The sequence below is a fragment of the Nannobrachium achirus genome (assembly GCF_963921795.1).
Source record: "Nannobrachium achirus genome assembly, chromosome: 16".
In the NCBI taxonomy this organism is placed as follows: Eukaryota; Metazoa; Chordata; class Actinopteri; order Myctophiformes; family Myctophidae; genus Nannobrachium; species Nannobrachium achirus.
In genome coordinates, this window is record NC_137823.1 from 2,531,551 (window position 1) to 2,553,038 (window position 21,488).

The window sequence follows — 21,488 nt, forward strand, 5'->3', positions numbered from 1 at the left end:
CAAGTGTGTACCGATTTGCGTGATTTTAAGGCTTGATGGGTAAAGGTTGTGGTTTGGCAGGCAAGGAGTGTGTGTGCAAAATTTGGCAACGGTTGCGGAGATATGAGCAGGGCAAAAGTGTGACGTGTGACGTGTGACAGACTGACTGACGGACTGACTGACAGACGGACAGCTGGTCGACACAGCTGAAACATAAAAAGGGCTTTATCTATGAATGAAACGCCAGGGAAGCAGAGATCTGATTGTTTTCACGGCGACACTTTACCGCGATGGTCGGCCGCGGTTTGGATTTTAGTTTCGCGAGCGTTTGTAAACAAATGGATTTTCTTCCTCAATCGTCAGTGGACACCCACGTGCACACGCACGAAGCTTCCGAGGCTCTTCAAAATAAAGCGTGAGTGAACGGCGGCAGCAGCAACAGCTAGAAATGTTATAAACCTGAGCATCCCATGTGTTAATGACTAGTATAGTAGTATTAAAATGTATATTTTTTTATGTCCAATGTATTTGTATTTAGGTTCATAAAGTTAACCTATAACTAAATGTGTTTGAAATGAAATCAAAATGTTACATTTCAGGATTCCAATTAAGAAATAACAAAATATAATTCAGGATTCCAATTCAAAAGCTTGAGCTTGTAGATCGGCTATTTTTGCTTCTATTGTATGCAATACTAGAATGACAAATGTGGCCCTCTGGAGTGAAGGTGGAAATATAGTGGCCCTCACCATCATCAAAGTTGCCCACCCCTGGTCTAGTGTGTGTGTGTGTGTGTGTGTGTGTGTGTGTGTGTGTGTGTGTGTGTGTGTGTGTGTGTGTGTCTGTGTGTGTGTGTCTGTGTGTGGGGGGGTATTAGCGACTTTAAGGTCGATGGTTTTTCAGGACGGCAGCGCCAGGCGGAGTACGGCTACTATGACGTAATCGCCGTAGAGGTCGAAATCGTTAAGCAAACGGCCGTCGGCGACGGGTTCCCACACCTTTTACTGAACTCTTTGGTTCCCATGGCGACGCGTCTATGCAGGTTTATACACTGATCGTTTTCGGGTTACCGTCGCCGTATGCTGTAGCCGTCCATTGCTTAAAGTCACTAGTGTCATGTTGCTAGGGGGGGGTTGTAACGTGTTAACTTGTAGTATTGTCACTTTTAACGTTGTTAAAGTGTGTTGCTGGGTGACATTGTCATGGTGACTGCAACTCAGCTGCCTTAGAATGGGTTGCCCACGGCGACGCCAGCTGTGCTGAGCTTCACCGTGCAAGTGTGTGTGTGTGTGTGTGTGTGCGCGCACATGTGCGTGTTTTGTGTGTGTGTATCTACAGTATGTCTCCTCTTGCAAGGTGAAGGCTAGCCGTGGGGTGTGTGTGTGTGTGTGTGTGGGGGGGGGGGGGGGGGGGGGGTCCATGTGCTGTGAAGATTATGTCAAGAACACCCTGGAACATTTGCTTGACAGTGTGTGTGTGTGTGTGTGTGTGTGTGTGTGTGTGTGTGTGTGTGTGTGTGTGTGTGTGCGTGTGCGTGTGCGTGTGCGTGTGTGTGTGTGTGTACAGTATATCGTTGTTTCAGGTGGAAACCTTGTATGTCCAAAACCGTACGTTTTGTATTTACCATTTCACACCCAATGTGAAGTGAGCGGTGGTCGTGCTTGCATAACGTCTTCAGACTAGGATTTGAGTCTAGGATGTACAGGCTATGCTACACACACGTTTTGCTTTGGCAAAACGCTGAGGAAAAAGGCTACAGACATACGACATGACATCACTAGACAAACATGATGCCACGTACACACATTTTGCTATGGCAAAACGCTGAGGAAAAAGGCTACAGACACACGCACAGCCACGTATAGGAGCGGTCTACCACCGCTCAAAAACAGGAGTTGTGTGCTTGTAGATCTGCTATTTTCACTAGTTTTGTGTGACAGTCTTGTATGATGAAGCAGGGTTTACTTTACGTAAAAACGTAAAAAATGAAACCTAGAGATACAAGGTTTCTGCCTGACAGTGACGATGTTCTGTAAGGTATATACCAGTGATTCTCAAACTGTGGGCCGAGGCCCACTGGTGGGCAGTGATGGTATTGCAAGTGCTCCCCCAAATAATTTCCAACTAAGATAGTTAGCCGGGGACCCAGTCACCCTGAATGTGAGATGACCTGTGATGTCATGCCGTACTTTTTATTTCTGTTTTATCTATTAGTTTGGTCATTAAGGTCCACAGAATGAGAGGCCTGCTCTGCCGGAAACATCGCGAAAAAATGTCCCATTGACTTTACTATAAAAGAAATCTTAAAAAGAAATCTGCTTTAAGTAGCATGTGAGGGGTCAAACTAGGGATTCTTCATGATTCTGAATCCATTGCAAGCATTTGTTTTACATGAAAAACATTCCTTGGACTAAAAAAACAAACCCACACAACTGTGAAAAGTGATGAGTTATCAATTTTTTCATTCTTTTCTTTGAGTCATCACTTTTCACAGTTTTCCGGCAGAGCAGACCTCTCCTTCTGTGGACCTTAATGACCAAACTAATAGATACTAATTAATGACCAAACTAATAGATACTAATTAAAATGATTGCGACCGTCAGGTCCCATTTACTATCAAAACCTCGACCAGCTGTCTGTCTGTCACACATCACACTTTTCCCCTGCTCATATCTCCGCAACCGTTGCCCCGATTCATGCCAAATTTTGCACACACACTCCTTGCCTACCAAACCACAACCACCTTGCAAAACACATTTATGGACACAGCACCTACAATTTTTGGCCAAAGATCACGCAAATCAGTACACAGTATGTCTACACTCATGTCATCAACATGGATCTGTCCCATTTAGCGCCACCTCCAGGCCGATTTTTTAAAACACATTTTTGGACACTACTCCTACAGATTTTGCCCTAGAATCACGCAAATCGCTACACAGTATGTCTACACTCATGTCATCAACATGGACCTGTCCCATATAGCGCCACCATCAGGCCGATTTTTTCAAACACATTTTTGGAAACTGCTCCTACAGATTTCGCCCTAAAATCACGCAAAACGGTACACAGTATGTCTACACTCATCTCATCAACATGGATCTGTCCCATATAGCGCCTCCATCAGGCGTGATTTCTTCAAACACATTTTTGGACACTACTCCTACACATTTTGCCCTAAAATCACGCTGCGACCTGACGGTCGCTCATCTCCCGATTAGGGAGTCTTACTGGTACTATGTTGGTTCCGTCAATCCAACCCAGAACACAATGCATTGATTGATTACAAAAATAAACATGCTCAGCCTTTCTGCTGTTGAGTTAAATGGTCAGATGGGAGGAATTAATTTTCCTCCATTATTAGATTTCACAAAGCGCCGTAAGACGCTGCACACTGGGTGTTTAAACAAATAAATGGATGAATTAATGCATGCATACAGACATGTTTATATGATCTATTATTCACGTACTGTATATGTCTACACACAATACATCACATAGTGTTTTCCACTGGCATAGACCTCATTACAATAAGGAACAACCCTGTGTACACACTAAACGTGTGCTGCTGCTTTTCTCGTTCCAAACACCTCTTTGGTTGTCTCTGCAAAAATGCTGAGTCATTAGTGGGCAAATGTTAATTCTTCCACGAGCACATTTATCAAATGAAGGCAGGCACGTGCACACATAGACATCAAAGGGGGCTTGAGCCCCTGCCCTTTTATCCGTGTGTAAAAAGTGCCCTCTCCAGACCATGAATGCAGTTTTCACTATGGTGAAAGAAATGCAAATGCCCTCTTTCCATGCCATACCTGAAGGCAGCATTCAAGAGAATTGCTTTGTCCAAACTCTCATGAACTCGAATGCAGCATCTTATGTTGAAAGAATTGCCCTCTTTGTGTAGAAATACATGCCGTTACGCCACATCTCCAGTATTCACTTGATCATGCTTAGTTTAGTGTGGTATCAAGCAACGAAAATAGCCGGCCTCCAAGCTCATAACATTATGAGCTTGGAGGTCTGCTATTTTTTATATTTCCACCAAAAGGCCCTTTTAGAAATGTCATCCCCTGCCTCTCTAACATTCTCTGCACGTCCCTGTGTGTATTTGTTTGTGGATGGAAGTATAATAGTCTGATTTGGGGATCTGCACTCTGCCTGTCCTTTCTCAGTTGCCATGGCGATGACTCTTTCCCGAGCCGAAAAGTGCAGAGTTTTATTTTTAAAGTGCTTCTAACAGCAAGCAACAAAAGCATCTAGGCTACCAATGAACAAAAAATGAGAGACAAACAATCAACATTACTCAGGCTACTGTACGAGGCATGTGTCATCATTACGCAACGACAGTAGAAGAAAGTGTGATTTATCATCTACTGAGATCAATGGGCTGTGTACATGTCGGTGTCAATATCAGTGTTGTAAAGTAACTACGTACATTTACATGTACTTTACTTAAGTATTTCCAATTTCCAATACTTTTACTTCTACTCCACTTTATCTCGGATCCAAATATTGTACTTTTACTCCACTACATTTTTTAAAAACTTTTACTAGTTACTTTGCAGATATTAAATTATAATATTATAAAACATACATTAACGACTTTAACGACTTAGGCTATTTGAAAATAGCAGATCTACAAGCTTACAACACGTTGCGGTGCGTTGTGAGCTTGTAGATCTGCTATTTCCAACCGTTTTGTACTTTTACTTTTGGTGCCATTTTGATGCCAATACTTTCATACTTATACTCAAGTACATTTTGAATTCCGGACTTTTATTTGTAACAGAGTATTTCTATATTGCAGTATTGATACTTTTACTTAGTAAAACATGTGAGTACTTTTTCCACCACTGGTCAATATACATATAGATGGATGGATGGATGGATGGATGGATGGATGGATGGATGGATGGATAGATAGAGCTGTGTGTGCCTGTGTGCGGCACCTTGCATCCTGTTAACAGAGAGACAGCCAGTGAAGGGGGATTAGATAAATCAACAGTTGCAGCAACAGCAGAGCTTAGGTAATAAGGCTCCTGCACTAAGAGGCTAAATATAGAGACAACTGACTGACTGCCCACTAGGAGCTGCATTCTAACGCATAGCTGTGGACCAACAATGCTCAACCTGTCAGCCCGGGGACCATAGACCGTAAAAAAAATATGGACGACGCAAAGCCATTGGTTTCTATGCGGCGAAAATTACGCTTTTTTGTCCCTTGTATAGGTGTCGCCATCATTGTTTGAATGGTACCCCAGGAATCATAAGGAATGCTATTGGCTGCCAAAGGTCACGTGCAACCGCAGGGATACATGGGAGAATGTGGTCGGAGCCTCCCGAAATACAGCACACGAAGAGGAACACAGCCGGCTGGTATCAGTTTAGTTGGCCACGCCCCCCGCAACTTTACCATCAATTTGAACATAAATGGGACCATATTTGCACAAAACGCATATCATGGTAATTGAAAGGCAGTTTTTCACTAGCGACATGAACCATAAAGTATTTATGACGATGTTTATTAAGGTTAAAAAATCAAAGAGGAAAATGAATGGGGTCCAGTGGAGAAAAAATCGTTTTGGTACCTCGCGGGGGGAAAACAGTGCAACTAGCGGCCAATCATGGGATCTTTCTCTTCCGGGAAAGCTTCATGAATAATCCAGCCAACAACACCCCTGCCGGGGACCACTCACCACTGGTGGGCTGAAAGAGTATTGCAAGAGGGCCCCCAAATAATAATAATAATTGGTAAAAACACCATTTTATAGATAATGTAGCATTAATATTACAGAATATTTATGTAAAGAAATATATATAAATAAAACAACAGCAACAGAAAACCTTCATGGTATGTTTTCTTTAAAACCTTGAAAAATTAGTTTTCAGTGTAATTAGTAGGAAATTAAAGTAGTATTGATCCGAGCCGGAACACAATTCATTCACACAATTAATTTACCGGTATTCGTGTTAAAATAACATTTTCAGGGCATGTTATTTGAATGAATCAACCATAAGTAGGGGTGTAACGATAAATTTTAACAGCGATACGATACGCATCACGATACATGGTTAACGATACGATACATGGACGATATTGGTTCATTCATGGCAATACGATATGATTCGATTCAATGATTTAAAATCGATATAGTAACTATTTAGCAAAGAAATGAAATCTGTGTAAAACGTGTAAAAAATCTATTATTTTGGAAGTAAACGCTGTAATTATCTAGTAAATACATGGACATTATATTTCAACACATATGGACAAACCCACCTTGACATGAACACAGAGATTACACACATTTATCGATAGACCAAGAGTAGCTGAATGGAATGGAAAGGTAATTGGACCCCTCTTTTTCATTTTCCCTCTTAAAATTGCCAAATACTTAATTTCGCATTTTAAAACGATACGATACGATACTAAGCCAAACGGTACGATATTTTGCTTTCGCAAACAATATAGTAGATCATTGCAAATAAAAATCAATTTTTTGATTCACTTACTATATCGTTACACCCCTACCCATAAGTGTGACTGATGTAGGAGTTAAGGTAAAACATATTTTGTTGTATTGCTAATCATTTACACACCCATCTCACATAGATCACACTTGTACTGATGTCTCATCCAAATCTTTTTGTGATTTGTGTTTCTTAGGATGACTCATGAACCATAATCATCTAATTTGTACTTCTGTTAGCCATTCATTTTCATAATAAAACTAGAAGCGCTGTCATCTCTGGCCGTCTCCTCTCTCAGCAGGCATTAATAATAAACTTGATAAAGCCATACAAGTACTGACTGCAAATGATTGCCAGCAAACTAACATTAATTCAGAATCAGGCAATAATACAGTAGAGGGAAATTGGTCAGATGTTCTTCATTATTCATTAATACAGGTGAATCATTTGAGGTCCTTCTTTTTTTTTTTATATATAAATTTTATTCCACAAATTATTCACACAGTTAACAAATTGCATACGTCATAGTTACAGCATGCCTCAACATCTGAATGGTAAATTACATCAAGCAAGTAGGTAAGTACATTCCAGCAAGAAAGCAAAATTCAAATGAGTAGGTACATTTTCTTACGTTCTTCATTACAAAAGCTCTTAAAATGTCAAGGTTGGTGCTTTGTGGTTTTTTTTTTTTTTTTTAAACGTCCCTTCCCGTTTACCCCCAGCTCCTCTCTACCCCTACCCCCCACCCATATAAGCTAAGAAAAGAGAGAAAAAGAGAAAAGAAGGGAAAAAAGAAAGAAGAAAGAAAGAAACCAGCATGTTAACTCAACCTCGAGTGGCTCTTTGTGTGTTGAGATCCAAAAAGGTAATAATTTGTAGTTCACACCCTTGGCTCAAGTGGACTGACAGTCACCAATATTTATCACTATTCCAAAGGGATATTTTGTAGACTGTCAAAGTAAGAGATAAGAGGTTGCCAATGTTTGTAAAAGTTTTCTGCGGACCCCCGGACTACAAATTTAATTTTTTCTAGTTTCAAAAATGACATCAGGTCCTGCAGCCAAGAAGTGTTTGAAGGGGGTAGACGGTTTTTCCACATGAGGAGGATTCGACGTCGAGCAATTAAAGAGGCGAATAAAATTATGTTTCTTTGTCTAGTGTTTATTCTGGTTCCCTCTTCAGGGACACCAAAAATGGCAATACGAGGTGATGGATCCACATTTAGTCCTATTATTTCCGAGGTTACCTCGAAGAAAGATCTCCAATACTCCACCAGGCGTGGGCATGACCAAAACATATGAGTCAAATCGGCTGGGGCTTGAGAGCATCTATCACAGGAGTCAGAAAGATCTGGGTATATTCTCGATAATCTAGCTTTACTATAATGTATCCTATGAAGTACTTTGAATTGAATGAGACCAAGTCTCGCACAGGATGATGAAGAGTTAACAGCATTTAATGCAGCGTCCCAGAACTTTTCTGACATAGTGATACCCAGTTCAGTTTCCCACTGAGTCGCTGCCGATAGTAGATTATATAAAAAAGAAATTTGGCCTTTTGGCAGTTGAATTACTGGTAAAATAAGGTCAATACCCGAAGCCGGTGGAATCTGTGGAAATGATAAGGTATTATGTCTAGCAAAATTACGAATTTGGAAATATCGAAATAAATCGAAGTGTTGTAGATTAAATGCCGAGCGTAACTGTGTGAAACTGGCAAACGTGCCGTCTATATAAAGGTCTCCCAGACAAGACAAACCTTGTGTCGACCAGAAGGAAAATCTACCATCAGTTTTGCCCGGTTTAAATTGTTGGTTGTTACATAATGGTGTAGCTTGAGACCAGGATGTCCATCCAAAGTGTTGTCTAATTTGTTGCCAAATTTTTAAAGTGGAAATTACAAGAGGGCTAGAAGAATGTTGCCTGGGTTTGAGTGGGAGACTGCTGCATACTAAGGCCTTTAAGGACGAGGAGTGACAGGAGTTAGATTCCAATTGAACCCAGCTGTCCTCGGTCTCTGTAAGCCAGAGTGAAATTTTAAACATATTTGCTGCCCAATAATAAGCCTGGAAATTAGGTAAACCAAGTCCGCCCTTTGATCTTTCCCTCTGAAGTAAAGGTTTACATATTCTTGGGGTTTTCCCGTTCCATATAAAGTTTAAAATGATTGAGTCTAATTGTCGGAAGAGTTGTTTGGGTAGGAAAATAGGTAGACATTGAAATAAATATAAATATCTGGGGAGTATATTCATTTTGATAGTTTGCACTCTGCTTGCAAGGGAAAGAGGTAGTGTATTCCATCGGTGCAAGTCGTTTTTCACCTTTGCTGTTAAAGCTGTAAGGTTAGGGTTAGGGTTAGGGTTAGGGTTAGGGTTTTTGAGGTCCTTCTGATGCAAATAATTGAGCCCAATATTTATAGCTTGAGGCATGACAACATCATGCAGTAGTGGAAAAAGTACTCACATGTAAAATACTGCAATGTAGCAATGTGAAGTCTGGAATTCAAAATGTATTTGAGTATGTATAATATTATAATAATATAATATAATTGGATCCGAGATGTAGTGGAGTTGCAATGCGTTTTGAGCTTAAATATCGGCTATTTTAGCTTCTTTTGAATTGGAATCCTGAATAATTTTGTTCATTTTGAATTGGAATCCTAAAATGTAACATTTTGATTTAATTTCAAAGGCATTTAGTTATATACTCATGTTAATTTATGAATCTAAATACAAATACATTGGACATAAAAAAATACATTTTAATACTACTATACTAGTTGCGACCGTAGGTCGCATTTACTATCAAAACCTGCACAAACTGTGAGTGAGTCCGTCAGTCAGTCTGTCTGTCACACCTCACACGTCACACTTTTTCCCTGCTTATATCTCCGCAACCGTTGCCCCGATCCATGCCAAATTTTGCACACACGTTCCTTGGCTGCCAAACTACAACCTCCAAGGACCCCCGGAGCTCCAGATGTAAAAAATGACCAAATGCGCAAACATGACCAAATGACCACCCCAACGGGGCTGCTCACGGGGAATTCCCGGGGACCACCGACTCCTGGTGCTCCAGAACGGATGCAAAAGTGGTGGCGCCCCCAGTGGAGGACCCCCTACACTGCAGCTCACATAAAATGCCGTAACTCCGGCTAGGAGCGACCGGGACAGCCGGGGCCGGTACCTATTCGTCCGCCTTGCCGGCGCGGAGACCCCACCCCTCATTTCTCACATGGCCCTCTTCTAGCGCCACCATGAGGCCGATTCTTGCAAAACACATTTTTGGACACTGCTCCTACATTTTTTGCCCTAAAATCACGCAAATCGGTACACAGTATGTCTACACTCATCCCATCAACATGAATCTCTCCCATATAGCGCCACCTCCAGGCCGATTTTTAAAAACACATTTTTGGACACTGCTCCTACAGATTTTGCCCTAAAATCACGAAAATCACTACACAGTATGTCTACACTCATGTCAACAACATGGATCAGGAAGATTTTGGCAAAACACATTTTTGCCCTATTTGTGGAGATAAGTGACCTACGGTCGCTTATCTCCCGATTAGGGAGTCTTACTGGTCATTAAGCTACTAATATAGACTGACTGAATTAAAGCAGGTCATGTTTGAAATTGTAACAGCTGAAATCAGTAATATATCAGTATTCCGTTATTAACCTGCGGGCTGCATTAAGTGAAGGTGATTATTTTCTGATTTCTCATACTCGGTGCCTATAGGCCGAAGTCCAGACCTGATACTGGGGGAGGAATGAGTGACTGAGCCTGTATCAGGGCTGGCTTGCCAGGCTAACAGAAACCCTCATGGTATGTTTTCTTTAAAACCTTGAAAAATTAGTTTTCAGTGTAATAAGTAGGAAATTAAAGTATTATTGATCCGAGCCGGAACACAATTCATTCACACAATTAATTTATTCATTCAAATAACATGCCCTGAACATGCATTTTCAGGGAATGTTATTTGAATGAATCACCCATAAGTGTGACTGATGTAGGAGTTAAGGTAGCCCCATATAGAACCTCACCCGTCGCTGCATACTGTTGTGCTCCGAGATGAGGTCCTATAAAGATGGCGTAGCGATCGTTGGACTGCCGCAACAACAAGTTGGCCCCCAACAACAAGTTGGCGTGTGGCCCCCGGGCCGCCAGTTGCCCATGTATGACATATACAGTAGAGGAGGAGTGAACGGTCTAAAATATACTCCCTTTGCTCGTCAAAGAACCCTAGTATTCAGGTCAATCTGCCAAATACTTCTAAGCTCATTAGAATCAGCTTGTCAGACTCAGTTGGACTCAATAGCAGACCCAGACACAGTTGAACAGTTTAAGCAGATTCCATTAAAGAGATTTATATAGTTCACAGTGTCGTAGTCGGAGACTGCAGGCAGGGGTCAGTAATCCAAATATCCAGGAAAGGCAAATAATCCAAAACGATAAGCAGAGGCAAGGTCAGGGGAGAGAGGCGGTACGCCAGCCAACAGAGGCCAAGACGTTGGGCAAGATAACGGACAGAGGCCCGGGCCGCAGGCACAGCTGCCCGGGCCGCCTAGGTCCCGACAGGGGCGTCACAAGGGGGGGAGGGAGTGGGACTCAGTTACTAGGGCCCATAGGTGGAGGGGCCTTAACCCATTTAGGCCTCGAATTATTGAATGCTTTAACCAGTGAACAATAGCAGATATCCAAGCTCACAATGCGGCACCGAGTGCCGCGCTGCGAGCTTGTAGATCTGCTATTTTTGAAAAAGTCGTGAAAATGTGTGCAAATCTTTGAATATTATGTATTTTCAAAGCGAACGTTTGTATCTCAAATTTTGCTTCTGGGTGGTCCCTGGAACTAGATATTTTGAGATGGGGGTCCGTGGTCAAATACATATAATTTTGGGGGTCCTTCACATGAAAAGGTTTGAGAACCACTGACATAGTAGTCTCTCAAGAACAGACTAACTGAGCTCCAGTTAAGTGAAAAGGACGATGGCTATAGCCAGATTGCTGACATAGAAACATAGGCTTTTCAAAAGACACTTACAGAATCTGGTCAAAATTGAAATTTTCACGATTTAAAAAAAATAGCAGATCTACAAGCTTGCAGCGCGGCACCGAGTGCCCCGCTGCGAGCTTGTAGATCTGCTATTTTTTCAATAGTTAAAGCATAAAATAATGATACACAATAATGTGTACCCATTCTAAATGGGTTAATTATTTTATACTTTAGCTATTGAAAAATAGCAGATATACAAGCTCACAGCGCGGCATTCGGTGCCGCGCTGCGAGCTTGTAGATCTCGTCCACGTATCTCTGTCTGTCTGTACGTCACGCCTGACACTGTGGTTCCCCTGACACATCACTGTGACATCACAGTCAGATACTCAGACAGGGATCTCCATGTATGGGCATACAATGTATTGTATGTTACATCCATATATGGAGATCCCTGATGTCATCAATATTAACCCCATATCTAACAGGACTTCATATGGGAATGCCCATATATGGAGGAAGACAGCCCATATCTGTGTGGCTGGTTCAGACAGGGATGCCCATGTATGGGCATGAAAGGGATTGTATGTATGATGTCAGATGTGATAGACGTTATAGGATTTTCACATAACAAATAACTGAGTAAGCATGTTTGGGGTCTCACAGCATATCTCCATACATGGGTCTCCATATATGGGTCAGTGGTCCGATATACATCACTGGACAGACGGCACGAGGCAAAAGGTTGCATGTCGCCCTGAGGCGTCTTACCAACTTATAAAAGTCTATATTTAACTTAACCTATATATAACTTTTTCAATCGCAACATCAATGTGGTTATCCGTGGCCACCATTTTCCTACTCTGCATCCCTGGTCCCACCCCACACCACAGACCAATCAGAAGCCGCAAGTGGTTTTCATTCATTTGGTATGTCCCGCCTCCCTTGGGGATAAGAGTTTTTCCAGACGGAGAAGCGAACTGACAAAACAAATCCACTGAAAGTAGCGTAGCAGGCTGGTAACAAGACTACCTCCCCATCTCTCTCCCCATCGCCTGTCAGCCTGGTGTCTGTCCCAATCAATAAAGATACACACACACACACACACACACACACACACACACACACACACACACACACACACACACACACACACACACACACACACACACACACACACACACACACACCAAAGATAACAGAGACCAAAACTAGAATCTAAATGATATATATAATATAATAATTTCTAAAACGGCTAGTTCCATTCCTTGATTCTGATTTGCTGGTTGCCGTGGTATATGAGACAATAACCCACACCTTGAATCAGTTTATATCAAAGCCAGGTGCGTTATTTCTTTCCACCGTTCCGTGAGGCTGAACTAGAGAAGCGAGCGTTTGATTTTCTCTCAAATCCTGCCGTGCGGGTGTTTCTAAGCACCGCCCGCATGCATAGGACAGTGACTGAATGGCTCCGGGCGGGGCTTGTACAGGCGAAATGCGCCTCTATTCTCCAGGCACATACTCGGCTGTTAGTTTAGGTTGCTATGCTAACGTTTTTGATGTGATGTTCACCCACATAGCAGCTAAATCTGGATGAAAATAAACATGTGTATGGATCGAATATGGTTCTTCTTAACATGAGACTGATCTAACACATAAGTGTTGTTTCCCTACTTTTTGGCAAAAAGAATGACGTGACTTTATGAACACACACTGGCTTCCGTAAGTCCCGTTTCTGGGATGTGGCTGGTAAACAAGGAAATGTCTCTTCCTGGTGACGGAGAAGTGTACTTTTTTCTTTAAATAATGGAATGCTATGATTTTCATGTTGCAATATTGTGACCGTTTTAGAAAAGCAATAAGCCACGCGAGGCTTGTGGTTACCGGGGTAGTATACACCGGCTGAGAGGGTCGGAAACACTCGGCTCCGCCCCAACACCTCTCAGCCGGTGTATACTACCCCGGTAACCACTCGCCTCTTGTGACTTATTGCTTTATAATAATATAAATATAACGAAATGAATAAACCAAATCTGAGGGAAAGCGTATGGGTTCAGGAAGAGAGAACAGAAGGGCTCTGTAAATACGTGATCGTAACTAATGTGATCCGACACCATTTGTGTACAGTGAATCTGTAGAACAACCTGCAAGACATTTAGTCCATGGGCCAGACGAGATGTCGGTATCAAAAAGGTGGCAAAGGTTATCATGCATTTTATAAAAGCTCTATATCAGTAGATTATATTTTGGTATGATAACCCTTTCTTAGACCCAGCTAAATTAGTGTTATCAGCCGCTAGAGTTGTTGTCCCATTAACTTTACATTACAGGAAAAAAAAGCTAAAAATGAATCTGCTTTAATTAGCATAAGAGGGGTCCAACTAGGCTACTAGGGTGTTTTCATGATGCTGAATCCATTGCAAGCATCTGTTTTGCACGAAAAACATCCGTGGGGCTAAAACGCCCCCCACAACAGTGTGAAAAGTGATGACTCATCACTAAACCATAGTCTTGTGGGACAGTTTTTAGCCCAATTAATGTTTTTTGTGCAAAACAGATGCTTGCAATGGATTCAGCATCATGAAAACACCCTAGTTGGACCCCTCTTATGCTAATTAAAGCAGATTCATTTTTAGCTTTTTTTTTCCTGTAATGTAAAGTTAATGGGACAACAACTCTAGCGGCTGATAACACTAATTTAGCTGGGTCTAAGAAAGGGTTATCATACCAAAATATAATCTACTGATATAGAGCTTTTATAAAATGCATGATAACCTTTGCCACCTTTTTGATACCGACATCTCGTCTGGCCCATGGACTAATTGTCATATGAGAAGCCAAATATCTCCTAAATTAACAAGGTTTCATCCCCTGAAATGTCTTTTTGTCTTCTAATGATACCCTCACCCCAGGAGCGTTGTTTCCTTTACCATTTAAGATATTTGAGAGACCTTTCGATTTTTGTTAGATAAAGGGTAATATAACAGACTTTAATTTCCCCAAAAAGTAAGTACCAGGGCATTTCTTTTTTATACATTGACAGAATCTGTTTTTTTTTTTTTTTTTTACCTTTATCCAGGGGAGGTTCGCTCAGAATTCCATTTTTTTTTTTGTTTATGTGCTAAAAATGATCTGTAGATCTTTTTCGTCATACAATAAGAGTGAGTAGACAACAACAATTCTCTGATTCCCCACCGTGTTTGTTCTTCGGTGCACCTGGTGAATCTTGTTCCAATCATTAAGGGCTTCCGGGCTTAATGATTGGGCTTAGTCTGTCCTTATCATCTTCCCTGACTGATAGGCAGCCGTTCTGTGATGTGATGCATAACTGTCAGTCTGTGGGCTACATTAGTCCTTGTAGGTCAGACTAGAGGGTAGGAAGATCCTGTCGCCGCTTGGCAGGGAGAGGTGAGTGCGTGAGTGCGTGCGTGTGTGCGTGCGTACGTGTGCAGGGACGTGCTGGACATTGGGAAAAGCGGGACAACTCCCGAACGGCCGGTTCATTCCCGGCCGGTCCAGGCCGGCCATTAGGGAAAAAATTAAAATAAAATGTCGGCCTTCGTTCCATTTTTGCCAACAAACTAAATCGTCACTGTCGGGCAGAAACCTTGTATCTCCAAGTTTCAAATGTCTAAATTTTTTCGCGAAGCAAAGCCCTGCTTCATCATACAAGGCCGTCGCACAAAAGTAGTGAAAACAGCCGATCTACAAGCACACAACGCCTCGCGGTGCGAGGCGTTGTGTGCTTGTAGATCGGCTGTTTTCACTAGTTTAATTAATTTTTGAAATGATGAATACAAAACAAACGGTTTTGGACAACGACGAAATATAACTCATGTAATTGGCCCACTGGCTCGTAACTTGTCATGATCTGAAATGGCAAATCTTTGAGTACCAGCGCTATCTATAGAGAGATCTCTCTCTATAGCGCGCAATGAGGGCCTCTCCAACTCTTTTTCCCGGGCTGAATCAGGGGCCCAGCACGTCCCTGTGCGTGTGTGTTTGGGAGCTGAGAGAAAGAGAAAGATACGTCTGGAGGGTAATCTGGAGGTACCGTATTCTGCGAGTGATGCAAAGTGGAAGGCAGACAAGGTTCTGTTCCTGTTTTCCATTCAGACATGCAAATGCATGCAGACACGTGCGCACCCACCGGGCACACGTGTGGGACTGTGCGCGCACGCACGCACGCACGCACATACACACTCACACACACCGTGGGACTGTGTAGCTGACAGTGCCATCCATCATGGCTGGCAGTGGACTTGTGTCTTTAAACAGCCTCTTAGTGCCTGGGAGTTTGGTTGGCATCTCTGTCCTCCCCAGAGGACGTCTCTTGACGTACTGATGTACTCACAGAGGCTGGATTCCCACACGCGTTTGGCTTATCTTAACCCCATTTAGGCCTAAAATTATTGAATGCCGGTGCCGCGCTGCGAGCTTGTAGATCTGCTATTTTTTGAAAAGTCGTGAAAATTATGTGCAAATCTTTGAATATATGCATTTTCAAAGCAAATATATGTATTTTCAAAGCAAATGCTTCTGGGGGGTCCCTGGAACTAAATATTTTGAGGTGGTTGTCCGTGGCCAAATACATATCATTTTGGGGGGTCCTTCACATGAAAAGGTTTTAGAACCACTGACATAGTAGTCTCTCAAGAACAGACTAACTGAGCTCCAGTTAAGTGAAAAGGACCTTTTCTTTGATGATGGCTGGCCAGATTGCTGACATAGAAACATAGGCTTTTAAAAAAATCTTAGAAGGATTCAAAAGACACTTATAGAATCGGGTCAAAATTCTAATTTTCACGATTTTTCAAAAGTCAAGAGTGCCGCGCTGTGAGCTTGTACATCTGCTATTTTTCAATAGTTAAAGCATAAAATAATGATACACAAAATGTGTACCTGTTCTAAATGGGTCACACTTATCTTAATCCCGCTCACACTCCCAAAGCCACGTGTGTCTCTGTGATCCCAATCAACCCATGTGTGATGCAATATATTTCCCATCATCTTGGCTTGTAAATATTGTTGCCTTCACAGAAATGTATTTCGTATTGAATTCTATTGAATCCCTCTCTCTCTCTCTCTCTCTCTCTCTCTCTCTCTCTCTCTCTCTCTCTCTCTCTCTCTCTCTCTCTCTCTCTCTCTCTCTCATCAGGTCCTCCAAGGCCCACCCTGGTCCTGTGGTCCACATCAGTGATAACCCCATGGACGAGGGGAAGGTGAGTAATAGCTGTTCTCTCTGGCCGTCCACGCATGCACACAACAGAGGGTTTTCACGCGTTGAAACACACATGCTACTGGGTCAATTCATAGTTGTACTGCATATACTGTACCTGTATACAGTCCAGACATACCAGATACAGTATGTGTTTCAAGGCAAGCCCATGTCTTTGCTGGGAGAGTGTTTTCTGCAGATGATTCAGTCCGAGTGTATCAAAGGGTGCGTTCGGAAATGCGCACCGGGTGTGGTTAGGGTTAGGGTTAGGTTTAGTTTAGAACGCACCCTTTGATACACTCGGACTGAAACACCTGCAGAAAACACTCTCCCGTCTTTGCTCGGCCTCTTTGGCTCCAGAAAGTACACACCAAGTGTACTACTATGTTTCAAGTATGTATAATACTATGTTGTATTATTGGCAAATGCTTCATTGTAGCTGTTAAGGCCCTTTCCCACTGGGCCAATAACGATAAAAAAACATTGTTTTTCAATTGAAGTGGATGGCAGTGTCCACACCGCAACGATAAAGCTGTCATAATTGATGTGAACACCATCGCCGACATATCGTTATCGCGCCCAGTGGGAAAGGGCCTTTACTGAGGCATAACCCCTTGTAGTCCAGGCGTTTCGGGCAGTATTTTGATGGAATCGTGCACTTTATGAAAGAAGCATGGAATTTGGCACACAGCTAGAACATGCCATATGGAACATTTTTGGCTATAGGGGCATCGGAGATTTGTCATGGGAAACTTGTGGGAGCGATTCAAAGTTGGGCTCTCATAGACTTTACTATCCACGGGTTTCCAACACCCCATAGTGCATTGCGCAGACGCTGTACCGAGCTTCCGGCGCCGCAACCGAGTGTGATTTACAAGCTCACAACGGGCTGCATCTGCGACGCAACGTGAGCTTGTATGTCTGCTGTTAAACTGGAAGTGTGGTCCAAATAATCTCCAGTAAACTCCCGCGGAAACAGGTGGATAGAGTAAAATAATACAAAAAATAAATATGCTTTAAGTAGCATGAGGGGTCAAACTACAGTAGGTGTTTTTCGGGATTCTGAATCCAATGCAAACATTTGTTTTGTAGGAAAAACATTCCTTGAGCTAAAAACTGACCCCATAATTTGACAATAAAACTATGATTTAGTGATGAGTTATCACTTTTCACAGTTTTGTGGCGGACGTTTCTTGGAAAGGAATGTTTTTCGTGCAAAACAAATGCTTGCATTGGATTCAGAATCCCGAAAAACACCTAGTTTGACCCCTCACATGCTACTTAAAGCATATTTATTTTACTCTATAGTAAAGTCTATGAGAGCCCAACTTTGATTGGCTCCCACAAGTTTCCCAAGACAAATCTGCGATGCCCCTATAGCCAAAAATGTTCCATATGGCAAGTTCTAACTGTGTGCCAAATGTCATGCTTCTTTCATAAAGTGCACGATTTTTGCCTGAAACCCTCTGATTGGTGTCATCATTCTTTTTATTATGTGTTATAATCTAGGCCATTTCCTTTTGATTGTTCTGCCTGGATCACTTTGGAACATATCGAAATGTCAGTTGATCCTCTTTCTGGACGTGTCTCAGAAAGTGTAAATTAAAGTGAAAAATAGAAAGATTAGTCTCACTTCACCTGATCACCATTATATTCACCCCCATCTTGTCGCTAATGTCTTTCCCCTCTCTGTGCCCTTGGTTTCTTGAATCTCTAGTCTCTACACTCTTCTGTCTGAAAAAAGAGCATAAATATGTCAGAAATAACATACTGTATTAAGAAGGTACTATACTACAGTGTCCAGGGTTGTTGTTGTTTATACCTATGACTCTTTCATGTTGATGTCCAGTGTTGTGACTAACGCGTTACAAAGTAACTAATTACTGTAATTAATTACTGTAAAGCCCTTTGCACACAGGACAGTTGCGTTTTTTTTGTTTGCTGCATGAATAAAACGCATTGGATTTGGTGTGCAATGCTGTGCGGAATCGGTGCTGCGGATCCCAAAAGGAGTCATAAAAGGAGCGATGAGTTTTTTACCGCATGCGACAAGACGCACAAATCGAACTGGGTTCGATCGAGAAAAAAAACGCAACGCCGCAGCCACTCGTCGCACGGCTTATTCGGATCCGGTGTGCATGAGGTCGTAGAGAATCATTGTTTTCTTTTTTTAAAATGAAATTGTCCGTTTTATCCGTGCGGATAAACGCCCTTTGCACACAGGACAGTTGCGTTTTTTTCGTTTGCGGCATGAATAAAACGCATTGGATTTGGTGTGCAAGGCTGTGCGGAATCGGCGCTGCGGATCCAAAAAGCCGGTGTGCATGAGGTCATAGAGAATCATTGTTTTCTTTTCAAAAAATTATATTGTCCGTTTTATCTGTGCGGTTAAACGCGCCTGTGTGCAAAGGGCTTAACTCTGTTCTTTTTTTCAGTAACGAGTACTCTATCGCGTTCTTTTTTAAATTCAGTAACTCAGTTACCGTTACTACATGGTGCGTTACTCCAAATGTCTAATTTCTCTTTTGGATCACAAGCTATAACGTTTAGGAACCACTGGTATAGACCACATTGCTTAGCAGAGTTCAGTGCAAAGCATGTCAAGTGATGAGAACGGGGACGTGCTGGGCCCCTGATTCAGCCAAAAATCTTCTCTCTATAGCGCTGCTACTACTCAAAGATTTGCCATTTCAGATCATGACAAGTGACAAGCCAGTGGGCCATTTACTGTACATGAGTTATATTTCGTCGTTGTCGGGTGGAAACCTTGTATGTCCAAAACCGTTTGTTTTGTATTTATCATTTTAAAAATGATTTAAACTAGTAAAAACAGCTTGTAGATCTGCTGTTTTCACTACTTTTGTGCAACAGCCTTATATGATGAAGCAGGGTTTTGCTTTGCGAAAAAATGTATACATTTGAAAGTTGGAGATACAAGGTTTCTGCTCGACAGTGACAATTTACTTTGTTGGCCGCCCAGCACCCAAAATGGAACAAAGGCCGACATTTTATTTTAATTCTTTTCCTAATGGCCGGCCTGGACCGTCCGGGAATGAACCGGCCGTTCGGGAGTTGTCCCGCTTTTCCCAATGGCCAGCACGTCCCTGAGAGAATGAAGGCTATAAGGTCATTAATGGGAGCCCAACTAAAAAGTACTTTAACTAAAAAGTTACTTTTCACAGTAACGCATTACTTATTTGGTGTAAGTAATCAGTAAAGTAACTGGGTTACTTTTGAAATGAAGTAACGGTAACTAGTTACTGTTTTTCAGTAACTAGCACAGCACTGTTGATGTCAGAGACAGTGTTGTTTTTGACAGCAAATTTTGATTTAGTTTTAGTCATAGTCTTTTGAATAAAATCTCATTTAGTTTTAGTCATAATTTAGTCTCCTGAAAAGGTTTAGTTTTAGTAAAATTTTAGTCGACTAAATATCATGAGATTTTAGTTAACTAAATCTACAGTTGATTTAGTCAACTAAAATTTATTTTAGCAGGCCTTGATGGCATCGTAATGACTGATTTTACACTTGGTTGCATGCTGAAAACAGCCGATCTACAAGCTCACAACGTGTTGTGAGCTTGTAGATCTGCTATTTTCAGCAAGCAACACCTGAGAGCAACCAAACATAAAATTACTTTCTCCTCCACTAGTCCCTCCCTAACGTTTTAGTCTAGTTTTTATTTTGTTGACGAAATTGTCAATATCTTTAGTCTTAGTTTTAGCCATCACAGCTTAGTTTTTATTTAGCTTTTATTTAGTTTTCGTCAGTGAAAAAAACGCAGTCGACACTCTTTTTTCGTCATAGTTTTAGTCGACAAAATCAACACTTGTCAGAGAAATAGCACATTTTCAGATGCTTTTTTTATTTGTGGTCTCTTGACATGGGGTCTATTCTCTGCATCTTTCCCCCCCATCTCCCTGGCTGCCCGCCTGTCGCTCTTCCTCTCCAGCTCATACTTGGATACGAGAACGGGATCGTGGTCCTGTGGGACCTGAAATCAAAGAAGGCTGACTATCGCTACACTTACGACGAGGTGAGCCAAGCCTCTGTTACTCTACTCTCTCACGGCTTCATAATGACTTTCAGTCACTCCGCACTCCTCTGATCCTGAGAATACAGAAGAAGGAATCTCATCCCGTATTCATGATGCGCCAGCTTTCAATAGACGTGTGTGTGTGTGTGTGTGTGTGTTTGTGTGGGGTGTGTGTGTGTGTGTGTGTGTGTGTGTGTGTGTGTGTGTGTGTGTGTGTGTGTGTGTGTGTGTGTGTGTGTGTGTGTGTGTGTGTGTGTGTGTGTGTGTGTGTGTGTGTGGTATTGTTTACCTACAAGTGTTGATGTCAACGAGACAAAGGAGATCTCTCGTGAATACGTGCAATAATTCCCTTGAGTTGACGAGACGCATGTGTTAAGCATGTCTTTTGATATGTACATCACTCCATACACTTGCTTAATCACACACACACACACACACACACACACACACACACACACACACACACACACACACACACACGCACACACACACACGCACACACACACACACACACACACACACACACACACACACACACACACACACTGCTCCTGTGTGGATGAGTGCAAACATGTAATTAGACAAAATAATGTATTTTACAGAGTGGGTGGGGTGCTGAGAGGTTTCCCACCGCGGAGAATAGGCTTTCAACAATGCAAAACTAGTCTACCTTTGGTTTGGTGAGTAGTGAAGTAGTTTAGTTTATTTTGACTCAAGTTGAGCTCTCGTAGGGGCTGAGAAATTCTGGTCTAGTCATTTAGCGACGGGTCGGTCAGTGCGGTTGA

General features: G+C 42.1%; 1 protein-coding gene across 1 annotated transcript in view; it reads left to right on the plus strand.

Moving 5' to 3' along the window:
- Window positions 1–21,488, plus strand: part of stxbp5a (syntaxin binding protein 5a (tomosyn)) — a gene marked incomplete at both ends in the record, with an annotated part of 313,757 nt that overhangs the window by 218,344 nt on the left and 73,925 nt on the right. The window contains 2 exon segments of the mRNA XM_080744493.1: window positions 16,608–16,671; window positions 20,620–20,703. Of these exon segments, the coding sequence (XP_080600619.1) occupies window positions 16,608–16,671; window positions 20,620–20,703 (148 nt within the window).